The sequence below is a fragment of the Peromyscus leucopus genome, chromosome 7 (genome assembly GCF_004664715.2).
Source record: "Peromyscus leucopus breed LL Stock chromosome 7, UCI_PerLeu_2.1, whole genome shotgun sequence".
In the NCBI taxonomy this organism is placed as follows: Eukaryota; Metazoa; Chordata; class Mammalia; order Rodentia; family Cricetidae; genus Peromyscus; species Peromyscus leucopus.
The window spans coordinates 96,609,104-96,626,561 of record NC_051069.1 but is presented as its reverse complement, the minus strand read 5'-3'; the positions used below and the strand labels follow the sequence as shown (position 1 = coordinate 96,626,561).

Here is a 17,458-nt window from a genome sequence, read left to right as displayed (position 1 = left end):
CACCCAACCTGCTTGTTGTTTCCTACACAATGAGGAAGATAGTTTTTCAGTGACTTTGTAGGTTTAAGCATTCCTCGGATACCTTTTGGTCAGTCTTTTCATATGTCATGTTTTATGTTGCAGAAATGATTCTGGGGACCATTCTGACCATATGCATTACTATCAGGTAGGATTTAACATATGGAGAATGTCCTTTTAAAAAACCTTCAGGTGGCTAAAGGATGGCTGTTAAGGTTAATGACTGTTGTACAGTTCCATAATTCTAACTTCACTTTGTCTGCTAGGGTAAAAAATACTTCCGAGATAGGAGAGGAGGAAACAGAAATTCAGATTGGTCCTCAGATACAAATCGACAAGGGCAACAGTGTAAGTAATTTTTATTTTATTTTTCTTTTTTGGATCTTGACTGGCTAGTCATTACTTAAAACCTGTGTGGTAAAATATGTAGCAAAAAGACTGTTAACTGGAGCACTCACTCCAGGAGAATATACCTTGTATAGACTCTACACCTCTTTGAATTGGCCACCCTAATTCCCTAATTTTGCTTCATTCTTGGTAAGTCCTCAGTATCAATTTTATTGGACAGGAACTAATGCCGGCTCTGATTTTATTCCATGTAGCATCCTCTGACTGTTACATATATGATTCTGCTACTGGCTACTATTATGACCCCTTGGCAGGAACTTACTATGACCCCAACACCCAGGTTAGTTTTTTTTTTGCTTTATTTACTCTGTTAGTAATCCTTTTGAGAAAAGTACCCATAATGTGTTACTCTGAGTATTTCATCCTCTGGATTCTCTGGATGCTCATTGCTTGAAAAGTGGAAAAGTTTATGGAATCTGAACTGTTACCTATATGGAAAATCAATGCCCTGTGGCATTACAGGTAAGAACAGTGCTGCTCTAGGAACAGTGTATATTTGGTGGCCTAAATACATACTAGCCCCTGAAATGGGTTCTTAGATGTTGTGGGTTCTTCAGCTTCTTAAGGAATCATTCTATTCCCTTGAAGGGAACTGTTTTCCTTAAACCTGAGATTCTGGAAAACCAGGCATTCTATAGACTTAATTTTTTCATACTGTATCACAGCAAGAAGTCTATGTGCCCCAGGACCCTGAATCACCGGAGGAAGAAGAGATCAAGGAAAAGAAATCTACCAGTCAAGGAAAGTCAAGTAGCAAGAAAGAAACGTCTAAAAGAGATAGCAAAGAGAAAAAAGACAGAGGAGTGACAAAGGTCAGACAACTTGTTAGTCTGCTCTCTTTTATCACATGGATCTCTTTTACATGTAAAATGAAATAGAGGCATCATGAACAGAGGGGATCTAAGTTTAAGGTAAAAAGTCACTTTAAAAATTCTCGAGGGGCCCGGGCGGGGGTGGCGCAGGCCTTTAATCCCAGCACTTGGGAGGCAGAGGCAGGCGGATCTCTGTGAGTTCGAGGCCATCCTGGACTACAGAGCGAGTTCCAGGAAAGGAGCAAAGCTACACAGAGAAACCCTGTCTCGAAAAACCAAAAAAGTGTGTGTGTGTGTGTGTGTTATATTAATATGTGATATATTAATATAAAATATGTATATAAATGGGGTTGGGGATTTAGCTCAGTGGTAGAACGCTTGCTTAGCAAGTGCAAGGCCCTGGGTTCAGTCCTCAGCTCTGACAAAAATATATGTGTATATAAAAAAGAGAAATCAACTTTTATAAACAACAAAATAATGAGGGAGGGGCAGCTGGAGAGATGGAACAGCAGTAAGACCACTGACTGCTCTTCCAGAGGACCCAATTTCAATTCCCAAACCCACATGAGAGCTCACAACTGCCTGTAACTCCAGTTCCAGCAGACAGAACTCTATATTCTGACCTCCTTGGGACCAGGCGTATATGTGCTGCACAGACATACATATAGGCAAAATACCCATATACACCAAAAAATACTTTTTAAAAAATACTCTAGGGCAGTTGTTCTCAATCTTCCTAACATGACCCTTTAATACAGTTCCTCATGTTGTGGCGACACCCCCCCAACCATAAAACTATTTTCATTGCTACTAAATAACTAATTTTGCTACTGTTATGAATTGTAATGTAAATATCTGTGTTTTCTGAGGTCTTAGGTGACCCACGTGAAAGGGTTGTTAGAACTCAAAGGGGTCAACCCATGGCCTGAAAAACTGCTCTAGCATCTGGAAAGATGGCTTAGTGGTTAAGAGCACTTGCAGGACCTGGGTTCAGTTCCTAGCATACACAAGTCAGCTTATAACCATCTCTGGGGATCTAATAACCTCTTCTGGCCTCTGAGGGCACTGGGCATGCACATGATATGTGTGCTCAACACACACACACACACACACACACACACACACACACACACACACACACACACACACACAGGCAAAACACTTAAACACATAAAATAAATACAAATCTGTTCAAAAACAATTTAGGCCAGGCATGGTGGTGCATACCTTTTATCTCAGCACTTCAGAGGCCAGTGGATCTCTTTGAGTTCAAGGTTAGCCTAGTCTACATTTTAAGTTCCAGAGTAACCAGAGCTGTGTAAAGATCTGATCTCAAAAAAAAAAAAAAAAAAAAACCACCTTACATTTTTTTTGGTGTAGTAGTCCTCTTACCTTTTTCCCTATAAATGGTAACTCTCTTTGTTTTATAAATGAGAACACTAACTCAAGTTATTTGTGAGGCAGGAGGATTGCCAAAAGTTCCAGGCCTTGTTTCAAAAATTAAAAAACACATTCAGGAAGCAGAGGCAGACATCCCTGTGAGTTCAAGGCCAGCCTGGTCTACAGAGTGAGTTCCAGGACAGCCAGAGCTGTTACACAGAGAAACCCTGTCTCAGGGAAAAATAAATAAATAAAAAATAAAAACAAAAACAAACCTAGTGCTGGCAAGATTGCTAGGTGAGTAGAAGTGCTTCCTGCCAAGCCTGGCGACATGGATTTGACCCCCAGGACCCACGTGGCGAAAAGAAAAAAACAATTCCAGCAAGTTGTCCTCTGACCTTCATATTCAAGTCATTGTGTGCATGCAGACATAGACACAAAATAAATTTTTTAAATGTTATTTTTTTAGTGACTCAGCTCAAGTCCTAGCATCCTTTTTTTTTTTTTTTTTTTTTAAATGTGAGACATTCTGACTATACAGTCCTGGTTAGCCTAGAACCCTCTATGTAGACCAAGCTGACTTTAAACTCAGAGATCCTCCTGGATACTAAGATTAAAAGTATATGCCACCACTCCCAGCCCAGTTGTATTTTTGTGTTTTGTTTTGTTTTGTTTCTTTTTACTTACTGGGGGCCACACAACCATGAATGTACATTCATTGCACACACATGTGGTGGTCAAAGGACAGCGTTGTAGTGTTGGTGCCCCTTCCAGCTTTATATGGGCCCTGGGAATTGACCTTGGGGGACTAGCTGAGTGCTCCTGCCAGCCTGTTGTCTTTTTAGTGTGTGATTTTGTATGTACACTTCTCTTGTTGTAATTGTGACAAGGATAGTTTTTTTTTTAAACTTTGTGTGTTGAGAGGGATGACATCTGGTATGTAGAAGCCAGGGAACAAGTTTTAGGAGTCACCTCTCTCCTACCAGGTAGGTCTCAGGAATTGAACTCAGGTCACTAGTCTTGGCAGCAAATGCCTTTATTTACTAAGCTATCTTGCCAGCCCTCCATTTTTTATTTTTTGTTTGTTTGTCTTTGGTTTTTGGTTGTGTGTTTGTTTGTTTCTTTGTTTGTTTTGGTTTTTCGAGACAGGATTTCTCTGTGTAGCTTTGCACCTTTCATGGAACTCACTCTGTAGCCCAGGCTGGCCTCGAACTCAGAAATCTGGCTGCCTTTGCCTCCCAAGTGCTGGAATAAAGGCGTGTACCACCACTGCCCGGTTTGTATTTTTAATTCACATTCTGTTTTGTCATAAGTAATTTTCATATTTATACTATTTCGTTAGAATAATGTGATATGGTAAAAATTCCTTCCCTTCATTCAGTCCCTTATTATCGGTCTTTTCTAATCTTTACTGTAATGTTTCACTTTTTGTTTGTTTTATTTTGTTTTTGAGACAAGGTTTTTCTGTGTAGTTCTAGCTGTCCTGGAACTCACTCTGTAGACCAGGCTGGCCTTGAACTCACAGAGATGTGCCTGTTTCTGCCTCCTAAGTGCTGTGATTAAAATCATGCGCCAACACACCTGGGTCACCTCATATCAGTTATGTATTAGTGAAAATAATGAATTTGTTTGAGGTTCAATTTGTAACTTCTTTTCCCCTTCCTGATATTTCCATTTATCTAAATACAGAAAAAGAGAAAAGAGATTTATCTTTGTCATTTTTGTGCCTCTAAGAACTTAAACTTTAAAATCATGCTGCCTTTATGTTTATGTTCTGTCTCCACCTCTAACATATTCTTAATCCTTTTGAGAGTAGTAATGCCTGCTAGAATCTAGGAGGGTTGTAATTAAAGGCTGAATAAAATAATGCTGTATGTTAATGTCTCATCTGGTGCCTAAATTGTTGTAGACACACAATTACACTACTTTTTCTTTGGTTGTTTATTTGTTGGTGCTGAGGGTTTTACTCAGGTCCTTTCACATGCCAGGTAAGTGGTCTACTGCTCATCTACTCCAGGCTCAAATGTTACACTTTTAAAGGTTCTATATTTCAAAATCTCTATAATGTTGCAGATGTTTGAAGATTTGGAAAACCAGGCTGATTTTAACAAAACTAACTCATTAACCCAGTTTTTATTAGTAATTATAATAAAAAAAATTACCTTTGTTGTTGGTCAGTTTCAAGAAAGTACCAGTGAGGAGAAGTCCCCCACAGAAGATGTTTTTAAGAAGCCCCTGCCTCCTACTGTGAAGAAAGAAGAGAGCCCCCCTCCAGTAAGGCTAATTCTGATATCATGGGCTGGTCTGGGAGGGAAAGGAACTCCAAAGGCTCCTACCTCTGGTTTTGGTCCTTTGACTCTCTGTGTATCCCAAGTAAGGATTCCTCGAGTATAAATAGCAGGAAAGTTTGCTCCCTGCCAGCAGAGCTGTAACTGACTAATCAGAGGCTGTTTTCTGACTTCTTTTCCTTTACTTTGTGGGTTTCTCATCACACTGGGTATTGTATCCTCCTTTTTAATCAGTGTGTGTGTGTTTGCATACATACATATGCACAAAGTTAAAGAACAACTTTATGGAATTGGTTCTCTCCTTCTACCGTTATGTGGGTTTCAGGGATTTAATTCTGTTAGTCAGGCTTACATTCACCCAGTGAGCCATCTCTCTGCTCCTCCTGTTTCCTTTTTAAGTTATGGTCCTGTCAGTTCTTTTCTTTTCTTAGTTTTGGTGCCTGTTCTGGATCTCGCTCTGTAGATCAGGCTGGACTTGAACTCACAGAGATCCGCCTGGCTCTGCCTCCCAAGTGCTAGGATTAAAGGTGTGCACCACCACCACCACCACCACCACCACCACCACCACCACCGCCCGGCTGTCAATTATTTTCTTTTTTTTTTTTTTTTTTTTTGTTTTTCGAGACAGGGTTTCTCTGTGTAGCTTTGTGCCTTTCCTGGAACTCACTTGGTAGCCCAGGCTGGCCTCGAACTCACAGAGATCCGCCTGGCTCTGCCTCCCGAGTGCTGGGATTAAAGGCGCTACCACCGCCCGGCCAATTATTTCTATACCATGTTTTCCTGGCCTTTACAAAGTCAAGCTCAGCTGTGCCACTTCCAGAACAGCATAAATAGTGGATGTGTTCCAAACCCAATCAGTTAGAACAAAGAGAGGAGATAGCCTTATCAGAATATTCCCAAGTGTAGGTTAAATTTTTTTATAAGCGCTGACTTTTTCCTTCTAGCCTAAGGTGGTAAACCCATTAATTGGTCTCCTGGGTGAATATGGAGGAGACAGTGACTATGAGGAAGAAGAGGAGGAGGAACAGGCCCCTCCTGTGCAACTTCGCACAGCACAACCTCAGCAGCGGGAGGAGCTGACCAAGAAAGAGAATGAAGAAGACAAACTCACTGACTGGAATAAACTGGCTTGTCTGCTCTGCAGAAGGCAGTTTCCCAATAAAGAAGTTCTTATCAAGCACCAACAGCTGTCAGACCTGCACAAGGTATTTCAGGAAGGGTCCATTACCTTTTCAGTTTTGGGCTCTTACCATTGATGGAAATGAAGACATTTTTAAACCTCCTCTGTTTTTATCATCTCAGGTTGTGTGTACATGATAAGTGTCTGGCCGTAGTGTTTCAGGGCACATATGTGGAAGGTCAGGACTGTGTGGTCAACTCATCTCTCTCCTTCCATCTTTTCATGAGTGTTGTGTATCAGGTCACCCAGGCTTGTATAACAAGCACCTTTACCCACTGAGCTATTTTACTGATTATTCTTCCATTTTTTTAATTCATGAATTGCTGTGCATTATGAAGTTTTGCCTGGAATTGGAGAGAGATTGCAACAGTTAAGAGCACTTGCTGCTCTTCCAGAGAACCTGAGTTCAGTTGCCAGTACCTATATGGTGACCTCATAAGACTATAAGTGCAGTTCCAGTGCCCTCTTCTGACCTCCACCCTTTTGTTGATCCCATGGGCACTGCATGCACATGGTGCATATACATACATGCAGGCAAAATGTTCATACATATTAATTAATTATATATTTTTTAAATAAGCTGGGCAGTGGTGGAGCACATCTTTGATGCCAACACTTGGAAGCAGAGCCAAGTAGATCTCTGTGAGTTCAAAGCCAGCCTGGTCTACGGAGTGAGTTCCAGGACAGCCAAAGCAACACAGAGAAACCCTGTCTCAAAAAACCAAAATAAATAAATACATAAATAATATTTGTCTGTTCCCAATGCAAGCAACATGACTATGGAACCAAATACATAAGCTGTGCAGGAAGAAAAGAACTTGTAGCTAGAAAACTAATTTCCCATTAGCTAATAGTTGTGGCTCAGATAAGCTCCTTCTCTTCTTTGATACTTGTTAGCTTCACCTGGTTCTACCCAGCTATGATAATGTGTTGTTGTCCCCATAGGTGAACCAGGCTTCTATCTTCATGTAGTGATTATTGCCTGAAGTTGAAAATACACTAGTTGTTTAGTGGGCATTAACATGACAAACACTGATTCTTCCCTTAGTCTTACCAAGGAGCCAAATTATAAAGAAATAAAACCTTTAGATGGGCTCATGTTCTGAAAGTAATCTCTTTCATACTCCTTAGCAGATGTTGCAAGATAAGATATAAGGGAACTAAATTAAACTTCTTTCAGTACAGAACCAAAACTCTTTGTTAGCCAAAGTCTGAGAGACCCTACTTTTGATACTAAATGTATTGCTTGTCCCAGCTAACCACTCTGGAGACTTCACAAAGCTTCTAGGAGTCTGAGAAATTCCTCCTAATGATCTTTGGAATAAACTACTTCCTAAGTATCTGTGACCTGCTGGAATTCTAAGTCATCATACTGACCCATTTGAATTTCAGCTCCTACAAAAATGCTAATAACAGGAGAAGAGATTAAAAAGTAGTTGTCGGAAGGAGGAACCAGAGTTCTGGCGATCTATAAACTGAACTGGCCTTAAGACCATGCGTTATTGCATTTTCCTTTCCTTGGAGTTGTCCAGAACAAAGATCTGCCTCTCCATACAAGAACTATTTTGAACTCACAGTGTTTTATATACATGCCTGAGGACTTATGTAGTAAGACCATTATCAAGGAATGTGGGACTCTCAGAAGAATTTTTGTTCTTTCAGAGCCTTGGTGCTCCTTTCTGGGCCTGTGGAAGAATATCTCTAGTGACTGGGGATGATGGATTAGAAGGTGGTAGGCAGTGGGTGGGGCATGTGATTTTTCTTTTTTGGTTTGTCCAGACCCTCTCTCCCATTACATTTACCTCAAGTAAAAGATAAACCATGAGCTGGAGACATGGTTCAATGATTATCTTATTGTTCTATTGCTTGTGAATAGAGACCATAGCCACAGCAACTCTTATAAAGGAAAACATTTCATTGAGGCTGACTTACAGTTTCAGGGGTTAGTCCATTCTCATCATGGTGGCAAGCATGACGACACACAGGCAGCCATGGTGCAAGTGAGGTGTAGCTAAGAGTTCTACATCCAGATCAGTAGACAGCAGCAAGAGAGCAAGGTGCTGGGCCTGACTTGAGCATTTGAAACCCCAAAGCCCACCCCCAGTGACACACTGCCTCTAGCAAGACTTTACCTACTCCAAGCCCACACCTCCTAAGCCCTGTCAAATAGGGCTGTACCCTAATGACAACACATTTAAATATATGAGCCTATGAAGACCTATTCAAACCACCACAGTGGTTAAGAGTGCTAGATGCTCTTGCAGAAGTTTTCAGATTTGATTGCCAGCACCCACATGAAGGATCACAAATACCTGTAACTCCAGTCCCAGAGGATTCATACTCATAGATTTTTTTGTTGTTTTACAAGACAGGATTTCTCTGTGTAAGTGCCCTGGCTATCCTGGAACTCACTCTGTAGACCAGGCTGGCCTCGAATTCAAAGAGATCTGCCTGCCTCTGCCTCCCGAGTGCTGGGATTAAAGGCGTGCGCCACCACCGCTCCGTTTTTTTTTTTTTTTTTTTTTTTTTTTTTTTAATGTATGTGTATGAGCTGGGCATGGTGGCGCACGCCTTTAATCCTAGCACTCGGGAGGTAGAGGCAGGTGGATCTTTTTGAGTTCGAGGCCAGCCTGGTCTCCAAAGCAAGTTCCAAGAAAGGCGCAAAGCTATACAGAGAAACCCTGTCTCAAAAAACCAAAAAAAAAGATAAACGAGATTTTTTTTTTTTTTCATTTTGGAGAAATGCAATTCTCTTATGTGCTTTACCATATAATCTGTATATCAATTAGAATATAGTTTCCTTATTGATGAAACTAAGACAGAACCAGTTAGGAGTTGTTTGTTGAAGAATATATTAGTCATTTAAGAGAGTCAGTCAAAATAAAATACCTATAACCCTAAGCACCTTTTGGGAAAGGCCTAGAAGCATTTCTAGAACTGTTATGTTGTTGTTTTTCCTAGACCTATACTCATAAATTTTCTTCTTTTCTCAGCAAAACCTGGAAATCCACCGGAAGATAAAACAGTCTGAGCAAGAACTAGCCTATCTGGAGAGGAGAGAACGGGAGGTAAACTTTGGTGAACAGTTACTCCTTTGCTCCAAATGTGTTCCCCCATGGTGTTTATTTTGTATATTGTACTGATCCCTACTTACAAAAAGACAGAAAAAAAAAAGTGGCCCCAAAATAGGATATATACATTTTTCAAAACTCTCATTCTATATTAAGGATGAGTTTCATTGTTTGTTTTTTTTTTTTTAACTTGAATGCTCTATCTTCATGTACACCTGCAGGCCAGAACAGGGCACCAGATCTCATTATGGATGATTGTGAGCCACCATGTGGGTGTTGGGAATTGAACTCATTTCCTCTGGAAGAACAGCCAGTGCTCTTAACCACTGAACCATCTCACCAGCCCTGTTAATAAATTATACCTTTGTAAATTCGTTTTGTTTTGTTTTAAGGTTATGTTAGGTTCTCTAGGTGTGTCAGACAAATAGCATTCTTATTTCCTATTGAGTTCTTGTTTGTTTGTTTTTAAAGACAGGGTTTCTCTGTGAAACAATCCTGACTGTCCTGGAACTCTCTCTGTAGACCAGGTAGGCCTCAAATATCTGCCTGCCTCTGCTTCCTGAGTGCTGGGATTAAAAGCATGTACCACCATGCCCAGCACCTCTTCAGTTTTTAAATCACTTGATAAAGTAAAGGATTGGGCTGGAGACTTGGCCCAGAGGTTAAGAGCACTGACTGCTCTTCCAAAGGTCCTGAGTTAATTCCCAGCACCCACATGGTGGCTCACAACCATCTATAATGCGATCTGATGCCCCCTGTTCCGGCATGAGGCATACATGTAGACAGAACACTGTATATATAATAAATAATTTTTAAAAAGAAAAGAAAAAGTGAAGGATTGCCAGGAGGTGGTAGTGTACTCTTTTTATTCCAGCACTTGAGAGGCAGAGGCCATCCTGGTCTACAGAGGGAGTTCTAGGATATCAAGAGCAATGCAGAGAAACCCTGTCTTGAAAATTTAAAAAAAAAAAAATATTTTTTTTTAAAGATTTATTTATTTATTATATATACAGAAGAGGGCGCCAGATCTCATTACAGATGGTTGTGAGCCACCATGTGGTTGCTGGGAATTGAACTCAGGACCTCTGGAAGAGCAGTCGGTGCTCTTAACCTCTGAGCCATCTCTCCAGCCCCATAATTTTTTTTTAAAGTGAAGCATTGTTAGATAGGGCTACTGAAATATCTTTCACTATTTTAAAAGCTAAATTGGAGAAAGTAACTTAGTATGAAAACCAAATGGACTACTTTCCTAAACTGCACAGTTAGGCAGACTCACTGCTCCAGTTGCAGAGCCCACTACTAGCCTCAAGCAAATCTTTTTATTTGTTTTTTGAGACAAGGTTTCTCTGTGTAACCCTGGCTGTCCTGGAACTCCTGTAGATCTGCCTGCCTCTGCCTCCTGAGTGCTGGGATTAAAGGTGTGCGCCACCACTGCCCGGCTACCCCAGGCAAATGTTATATTGATGATTAAGAATACGTTTATAGAGCCAGGTGGATCTCTCTGAGTTCGAGGCCAACCTGGTCTACAGAGCGAGATCCAGGACAGGCACCAATGCTACACAGAGAAACCCTGTGTGTGTGTGTGTGGGGGGGGGGATTGCTTTTAAAAAAAAAAAAAAGAATACGTTTATGGGGGATAGAGAGATGGGTAAGAGAGCTTACTGCTATTACAGAGGACCTAGGTTCAATTTCCAGCACCCATGTGAGGCACCTATAATTCCAACCCAGGAGGATATAAAACCTCTGGTCTCTCTCTACAGGCACTTATACTCACATACATCACACACAGAGACCCACACATAGACATATAATTAAAAATAAATTACTGGGCTGGGCAACTGTAGCATATGCCTTTAATCCCAGCACTGAGTTCAAGGGCAGCCTGGTCTACAGAGCTAGTTCTAGGACAGCCATGCCTACCAAAGAAACCTTGTCTCAAGAAACCAAAAATAAATAAATTGCCTGGCATAGTGACTTAATGCCTTTAAATCTGAGCAGTAAGGAGGCAGAGGAAACTGTATTTCTGTGAGTCCAAGGCCACCCTGGTTCTAGACTAGCCAGGACCATAGTGAGACCCTATCTCAATTTTTTTTTTTCCAAGACAGGGTTTCTCTGTGTAGCTTTGCACCTTTCCTGGAACTCACTTGGTAGCCCAGGCCGGCCTCGAATTCACAGCGATCCACCTGCCTCTGCTTCCTGAGTGCTGGGATTAAAGGCATACGCCACCACCGCCCGACTCAATTTTTCTTTTTGTCTTTACTTCCAGGGCAGGGTCTTACTATTGTAGCTCTGGCTGTCCTGGAACTTGCTTTGTAGTCCAGGCTGGCCTTGGACTCACAGAGATCTGCCTGCCTTTGCCTCCCAAGTGCTGGGATTAAAGGTGTTATGCCCAGCTTTCAAATTTTTTAAGTTTATTTTTAGAAATTAGAAAAAAATCTGGGAATGCTGGTTCTCTCCTGTATTTCTTGTGCTTTGAGTTTGAGGCAGGAGAAATTCAGTGAAATTAAGACCAACCTAAGCTACAAGGTAAGATCCTGTCTCAGAAAAAACATAATAGTAAAGCCCACGCACAAGTAGCACTTGGGAGGTTGAAGTGAGAAGATGGCATGATCTCAGCCTGTGAACACAGCCAGATCCTATATTCCTAACCTTAAACACCCCCTCCTCCAAATAGTATCAGGAGTAAGGTAGAACTTCCCTTTTCCAACCGTTCTCTTAAGTGGAAACCTCAGGTCTGTTCTTCTGTTCCTCACAGGGAAGGTTTAAAGAAAGAGGAAATGATCGAAGGGAAAAGCTCCAATCTTTTGATTCTCCAGAAAGGAAACGGATTAAATACTCCAGGGAAACTGACAGGTATGACAGATAATCAGCCACAGCATTGAGATGTAATGATAGAACTATCTTCTGCAGATGCTTTACTGCTTTCTCTCTCAGAGAAATGTGAGGTTATTAGAAGTCAGTTTTGTCTGTACTCCTGGAGTGTAAGATCCACCATGGCTGTTTGATCCTCTTGTCTTTACACTGAAAATATGTATGTTCCCATGGAAGGTTGGCTAGCTAAAGTACTTTTGCTACTGAAAGCCAGGGCTAAAGTGCCTGTCGTCGAAACTCTGGATTATGAACCTGATAATGTCACATTCTTAGACTATTTCTCTTGAAATCTCCATTCTCACAATTGCATACTAAAGTAATTGGTTGGCAGCTGCTAGAGATACATGACCTTTTTTTTTTCTTCATTTTATTTATTTATTTATTTATTTATTTATTTATTTTTCTATTAATAGCTTGATACAGTACAAATTCTTATCCTAATAGTGAAATGTTTCACTAAGGCTTGCCCAGTGATTGAGTAAAACCAAATTTATTATAAGCCACGATTATCTTAGGGTTCCCCCCTGCTATGTAGCCTCCCTGGTTCTGTGGGTTGCAGTCTGATTGTTATATCTAGTATCCACTTATGAGCGATAACTGTTTATTTTCTGCTATTTGAAATACAATGGGCTATTTATAAAATGATCTGTGTCTAAGACATCAGCCATAAAACAGGAAGGACACCCTAGCCTAAGCCAGCTATGATGAGACAATTCTGAGTGAGTGCAGGAGATTATTCTCCATCTGTAACACTTTCCACACCACTCTCCTTAGCTTCCTTCTCAGTCCTCTTTCCTGTTGCTGTTCCTTTTATTTGTGCTTTGTTTGTTTGGTTTCTTTTGATTTGTTTTCTGGACAAGATCTTGCTATGTAGCCCTGGCTACCCTGAAACTTACTATGTAGACTAGGATGGCCTCAAACCTGAAGAGATTAGCCTGCCTCTACCTCCCATTGTCTGGGTTAAAGGCATATGTTACTATGCCCAGCTTCTTCTTCCTTTTCAGTACTAGTCCAGATATTTTCTAGAGTCCTGTGCATTTTACTCTTTTATTCTGACTCCTCTGCTTTCTCTCTTTGACTCTCTAAATTACCCAGAGCCTCAGCCACCCAATAAGCCAACAAGTCAGTTCTGTTTTCTGAGCTCAAATATCCCTTCTCTGGTGCACACCTTTAATCCCAGCACTCAGGAGGCAAAGACAAGCAGATATTTGAGTTTAAGATCAGCCTGGTAGCCAGGCAGCGGTGGCACACGCCTTTAAGACATGCACTAAAACTACACAGAGAAACACTGTCTTGAGGAAAAAAAAAAAAAAGACCAGCCAGGTCTGCATAGTAAGACCTCATTTCAGAAAACAAAACTCTTATTTCCAGTTACATCTTGAGCATTTCTTCTTGTGTTTGTTCGAGACTCCATATTATACTCTAGTTTAGTATGCCTAAGCCTACAGAGTTAGTACCTTTATAGCCTTCTTACTCAGTCTTTTTTTTTTTTTTTCCTCCTAGACAGGGTTTCTTTGTGTAGACCAGGCTGGCCTAGAACTCACAGAGATCAGCCTACTTCTGCCTCCTGAGTGCTGGGATTAAAGTTGTGCTCCACCACCCAGCTACAGTCTTTCTTCTTTGTACTATAACTATGTCAATTAATGATTAAATCCCTAACTAAGACTTGTCCCCTCATTCTGACTCACCTCTAAACTGGGCTCTTTTTTGGGGGGTATGGTGTTTAAAACAGTGTCTCTATACATAGCCCTTGCTTTACTGGAACTCACTAATGTAGACTAGGCTGGCATCACAGAGATCTTCCTGCCTCTATCTAGAGTTCTGGTATTTAAAGGTGTATACCACCATCCCCAGCTAAACTGAACTCTTTCCTCCCAGTTTTCATTCCTTCTACTTTTTCTTTTTAATGGAATGAGATTTTATTATAGATACTTTTTAAAGGATTTATGTAATTGAGGGTTGGAGAAATGGCTTAGTGGTTATGAGTACTCATTGCTCTTATAGAGGACTAAGATTCAGGTCCCAGCACCCAAAGGTTGGCTTACAACTAAACCCCAGTTTAGGAACTCTGATGCCTCCTTCTGACCTGTGAAGTCACGAGGCACACATGTGGTACATACATACGCAGCCAAAACATTCATACACATAAAATAAGTAGGTCTAAAAAAATTTTAAGATTGACTGGAAAAAAGAAAGGAAAAAAAAAATTAAGGTGTGTGTGTGTGGGTGTGTGTGTGGGTGTGTGTAAGTTGTATTTATGTGTACCACATGCATGCAGGCAGGTGTCCATGCAGACCAGAAGAGGATATTGAATTCCCTGAAATTAAAGTTAAAAGCAGTTGTGAGCTACCTGTTGGGTGCTGGGAACTGAGCCTGGGTCTTCTACAAGAGCAGCAAGTGCTCTTAAGTGCTGAGTATCTCTTCTGGCCCTATTAAAGATATTTTAAAATAGATTGTTTTGGTTTGGGTTTTTCAAGACAGGGTTTCTCTGTGTTGCCCAGGCTGTCCTGGAACTTGCTTTGTAGATCAGGCTGGCCTCAAACTCAAAGAGATCCCCCTGCTTCTGACTCCCAAGTACTGGAATTAAAAGCGTACACCACCAGGCCTTGCTAAAATAGGTTTTTTAAGCACAAGTGTTAAGAAGAAGAGAGGTGTCCAGATAAAAGGCACCCTATTGACTGTAGGCATCTCTAAAGGGGCATTACTTTCTCCTATTTTTCAGTCCATTTTCTATTACCAGAAGTGTCTTGTGTACAGAAACTTGACCTTTTTTTGTGTTGGGGATAGAGCAGCAACAGAGTACTTGCCTAGCGTACCTGAGTCCCTAGTTTCAATCTCTAGCACCACAAAAAGCAAGTAAACAACATTTTTTTTATTATTTTATGCATGTAGATGTTTCACCTGTATGTATGTCTGTGTGCTACATACATACAGTGCCAATTCAGGCCAAAAGAAGATACCAGATCACCTTGAACTGGAGTTACAGACATTTGGGAGCTACTGTGTGGGTGCTGGGAATCGAATCCAGGTCCTCTGAAATAGTAGTCTGTGCTCTTAACCACTGAGACAACCTTCCAACTCCTAATAAATAATTAAAAAAATAAAAAATATCACCTCCTTTTTGTGAGGTGATAATATAGAGGGCTTACCTAATGTTTCTGAGACCCTTGGTTTGATTCCCAAGATAGCAAAGAAACAAAATAATAAAACAGTTCTACCTATTTTTGAATACATGTTGCCTAATGAGAGGCTTGACCCAAGGTTTCTTTGCCTAAAGTATCAAGTATGATGTAATGTTCAAGGCATTTGTTTCTTTTTTACAATCAGACCTCAAACATTTTCTTTATCAGTTCCTAACACTCCTCTACTAGACAAATCATCTTATTTGCCTGCTCTACATTTTCTAGCTCATAGCCCCTCACTTGTCTGGATTCACTTTAGATGTGTCATCTTTCTTAAGTTCTGTTCACTTTTGGTGATGACTGCTCATTGTGTTTCCCCATTGTATTTCTGTAGTACATATCTACTGTTGCCACATCCATGATTGATCTACTCACTGTCCTCTAAGCATAAAGTTTTCATGTTCTTTCCCATGATCGGGGCCCAATCTTAGGCACCTCTGCACCCCCAGGACAAGCATAGTTACATGGATGTCAAGTTTTGCTTAATATATAAGAAACAGATGTCAACCAGGAGGTCACGAGGTCACCTTGAGAATGGTGGTAGAAGTGTATCTGTTTCTCTTACAGTGATCGTAACCCTGTTGACAAAGAAGACACTGACACTAATAGCAAAGGAGGCTGTGGCCAGCAGGCCCCTGGTTGGAGGAAAGGGGCAGGCCTGGGGTATAGCCATCCTGGATTGGGTTCATCAGAGGAGGTGAGATGAATTCTGTCTTCCTGGGAGTTAGAGGAACGTAGAATACACTTAACTTGTACCATCTGGCCTCAGAGCACATGCACAGAATAGAGGTCACAGGACAATTTTTAGAAATCAGTTCTCACCGGGCAGTGGTGGCGCACGCCTTTAATCCCAGCACTTGGGAGGCAGAGCCAGGAGAATCTTTGTGAGTTCAAGGCCAGCTTGGTCTACCAAGTGAGTTCTAGGAAAGGCATAAAGCTACACAGAGAAACCCTGTCTCGAAAAACCAAAAAAAAAAAAAGAAAGAAAGAAATCAGTTCTCCTTCCGCCATGTAGGGATTGAACTCGGGTTGTCAGGTTTATTGGAAAGTGCTTTTATGCACTGAGTCAATTCACCATCCCCTCCCCTCCATCCTGTGTTTTAACTTGTGCTGGGTGCTTGGTGATTTCCCTGACAGTGAGAAGGCAGAGACGTTAGGATAGAGTTGACCATCCTCTTATATAAAGAATAAACAGTGAGGACAGTATGGAATCCAGGCATTTTGAGACTAAAGGATCATTTGATTAAAGAACCAGAAGGGCTGTGGCTGTAACTTAGGAGTAGAACACTCACTTCTCAAGCCTGTGGTCCTAGGTTCATTCCCATTACTGATACTTTAAAAAAAAAAAAAAAAAAAAAAAAAAAAAAAGAGTTAGTGGAACACAGGGAACTAAAAAGAGCCAGGGAGCCAGTAATCAAAGATTAGAGACCCCTGTCTATGAGAGAGATTGTCAGCAGAAGTCTTCGATAGCTAAGGTATGGAGATCATGAAGTTAGTCTTAGTTCCCTGGAAGGACATAGCTCCTTATATTTCAGGAAGAGCCCCTGGAAAAGATAATCATGGGAAATATTGCCCATTTGGGTAGGGTTGGGTCTTTGAAATTGTCAGCCTTCAAAGACTGACTCATTTCATTCCTTTTCAAACTTATCTGTCTGATATTAAAGCCTTTATTTGAAATCATGGCATTGTGATCCTGTCCAAAGATCTCACTTCACTCTTTGTCCTTCAGACTGAAGGCCGGATGAGGGGACCTGGTGGTGGCGCCCCAGGAAGAACCAGCAAGAGACAGTCCAATGAAACTTACCGAGATGCTGTTCGAAGAGTTATGTTTGCTCGATATAAAGAACTCGATTAAGAGTGGAGATACCCCACAGGACACAACCTCCTTCTTGTTTTGTTTGTCCATCTCTCCTTTTGTTTTGTTACTGTTCTTGCTGCTAGAACTTTTTTAAATAAACTTTTTTTCAATGTGAATGAATTCTGTTAATTTTTTTCTTTTCACAATGAATAAAGAGTAGAGCTAATAAGTAGTAAATGCTTCCATGTGGGCACATCTAAGAATTGATGCCAAAATGGTCAACTAGTACTGTGGTGAGCTGGGGAACACTGCCTACTATCTGTTTGAGTAATAGAGTGAACATAGCTAATGTGAATGCTGTTAGATTTTTAGATTCATATTCTTAATCTAATCAATGAGAAGAGGACCCCCCCATCCCTCCCCCCCCTCCGTCCCCCCCCCCTCTCATTT

At 41.0% G+C, this 17,458-nt stretch overlaps 1 protein-coding gene across 6 annotated transcripts in view; it reads left to right on the top strand.

Annotated features, from left to right (window-relative positions):
* The window catches only part of Rbm6 (RNA binding motif protein 6), a 127,376-nt gene extending 110,191 nt beyond the window's left edge, over nt 1–17,185 (top strand). For 2 of the 6 annotated variants that reach the window (XM_028887008.2, XM_028887009.2), the window contains exons 13-22: nt 124–166; nt 285–366; nt 621–706; nt 1,092–1,238; nt 4,797–4,892; nt 5,851–6,111; nt 9,080–9,154; nt 11,913–12,010; nt 15,778–15,907; nt 16,940–17,166. In XM_028887008.2, coding sequence (XP_028742841.1) covers nt 124–166; nt 285–366; nt 621–706; nt 1,092–1,238; nt 4,797–4,892; nt 5,851–6,111; nt 9,080–9,154; nt 11,913–12,010; nt 15,778–15,907; nt 16,940–17,065 — 1,144 coding nt within the window. In that variant the 3' untranslated portion in view covers nt 17,066–17,166. Of the gene's footprint in view, nt 1–123; nt 167–284; nt 367–620; nt 707–1,091; nt 1,239–4,796; nt 4,893–5,850; nt 6,112–9,079; nt 9,155–11,912; nt 12,011–15,777; nt 15,908–16,939 lie in introns of all 6 variants that reach the window. The other 4 variants (XM_028887013.2, XM_037207914.1, XM_028887011.1 and 1 more) reach the window with 3 other exon arrangements.
* Nucleotides 17,186–17,458: the final 273 nt, after the last annotated feature.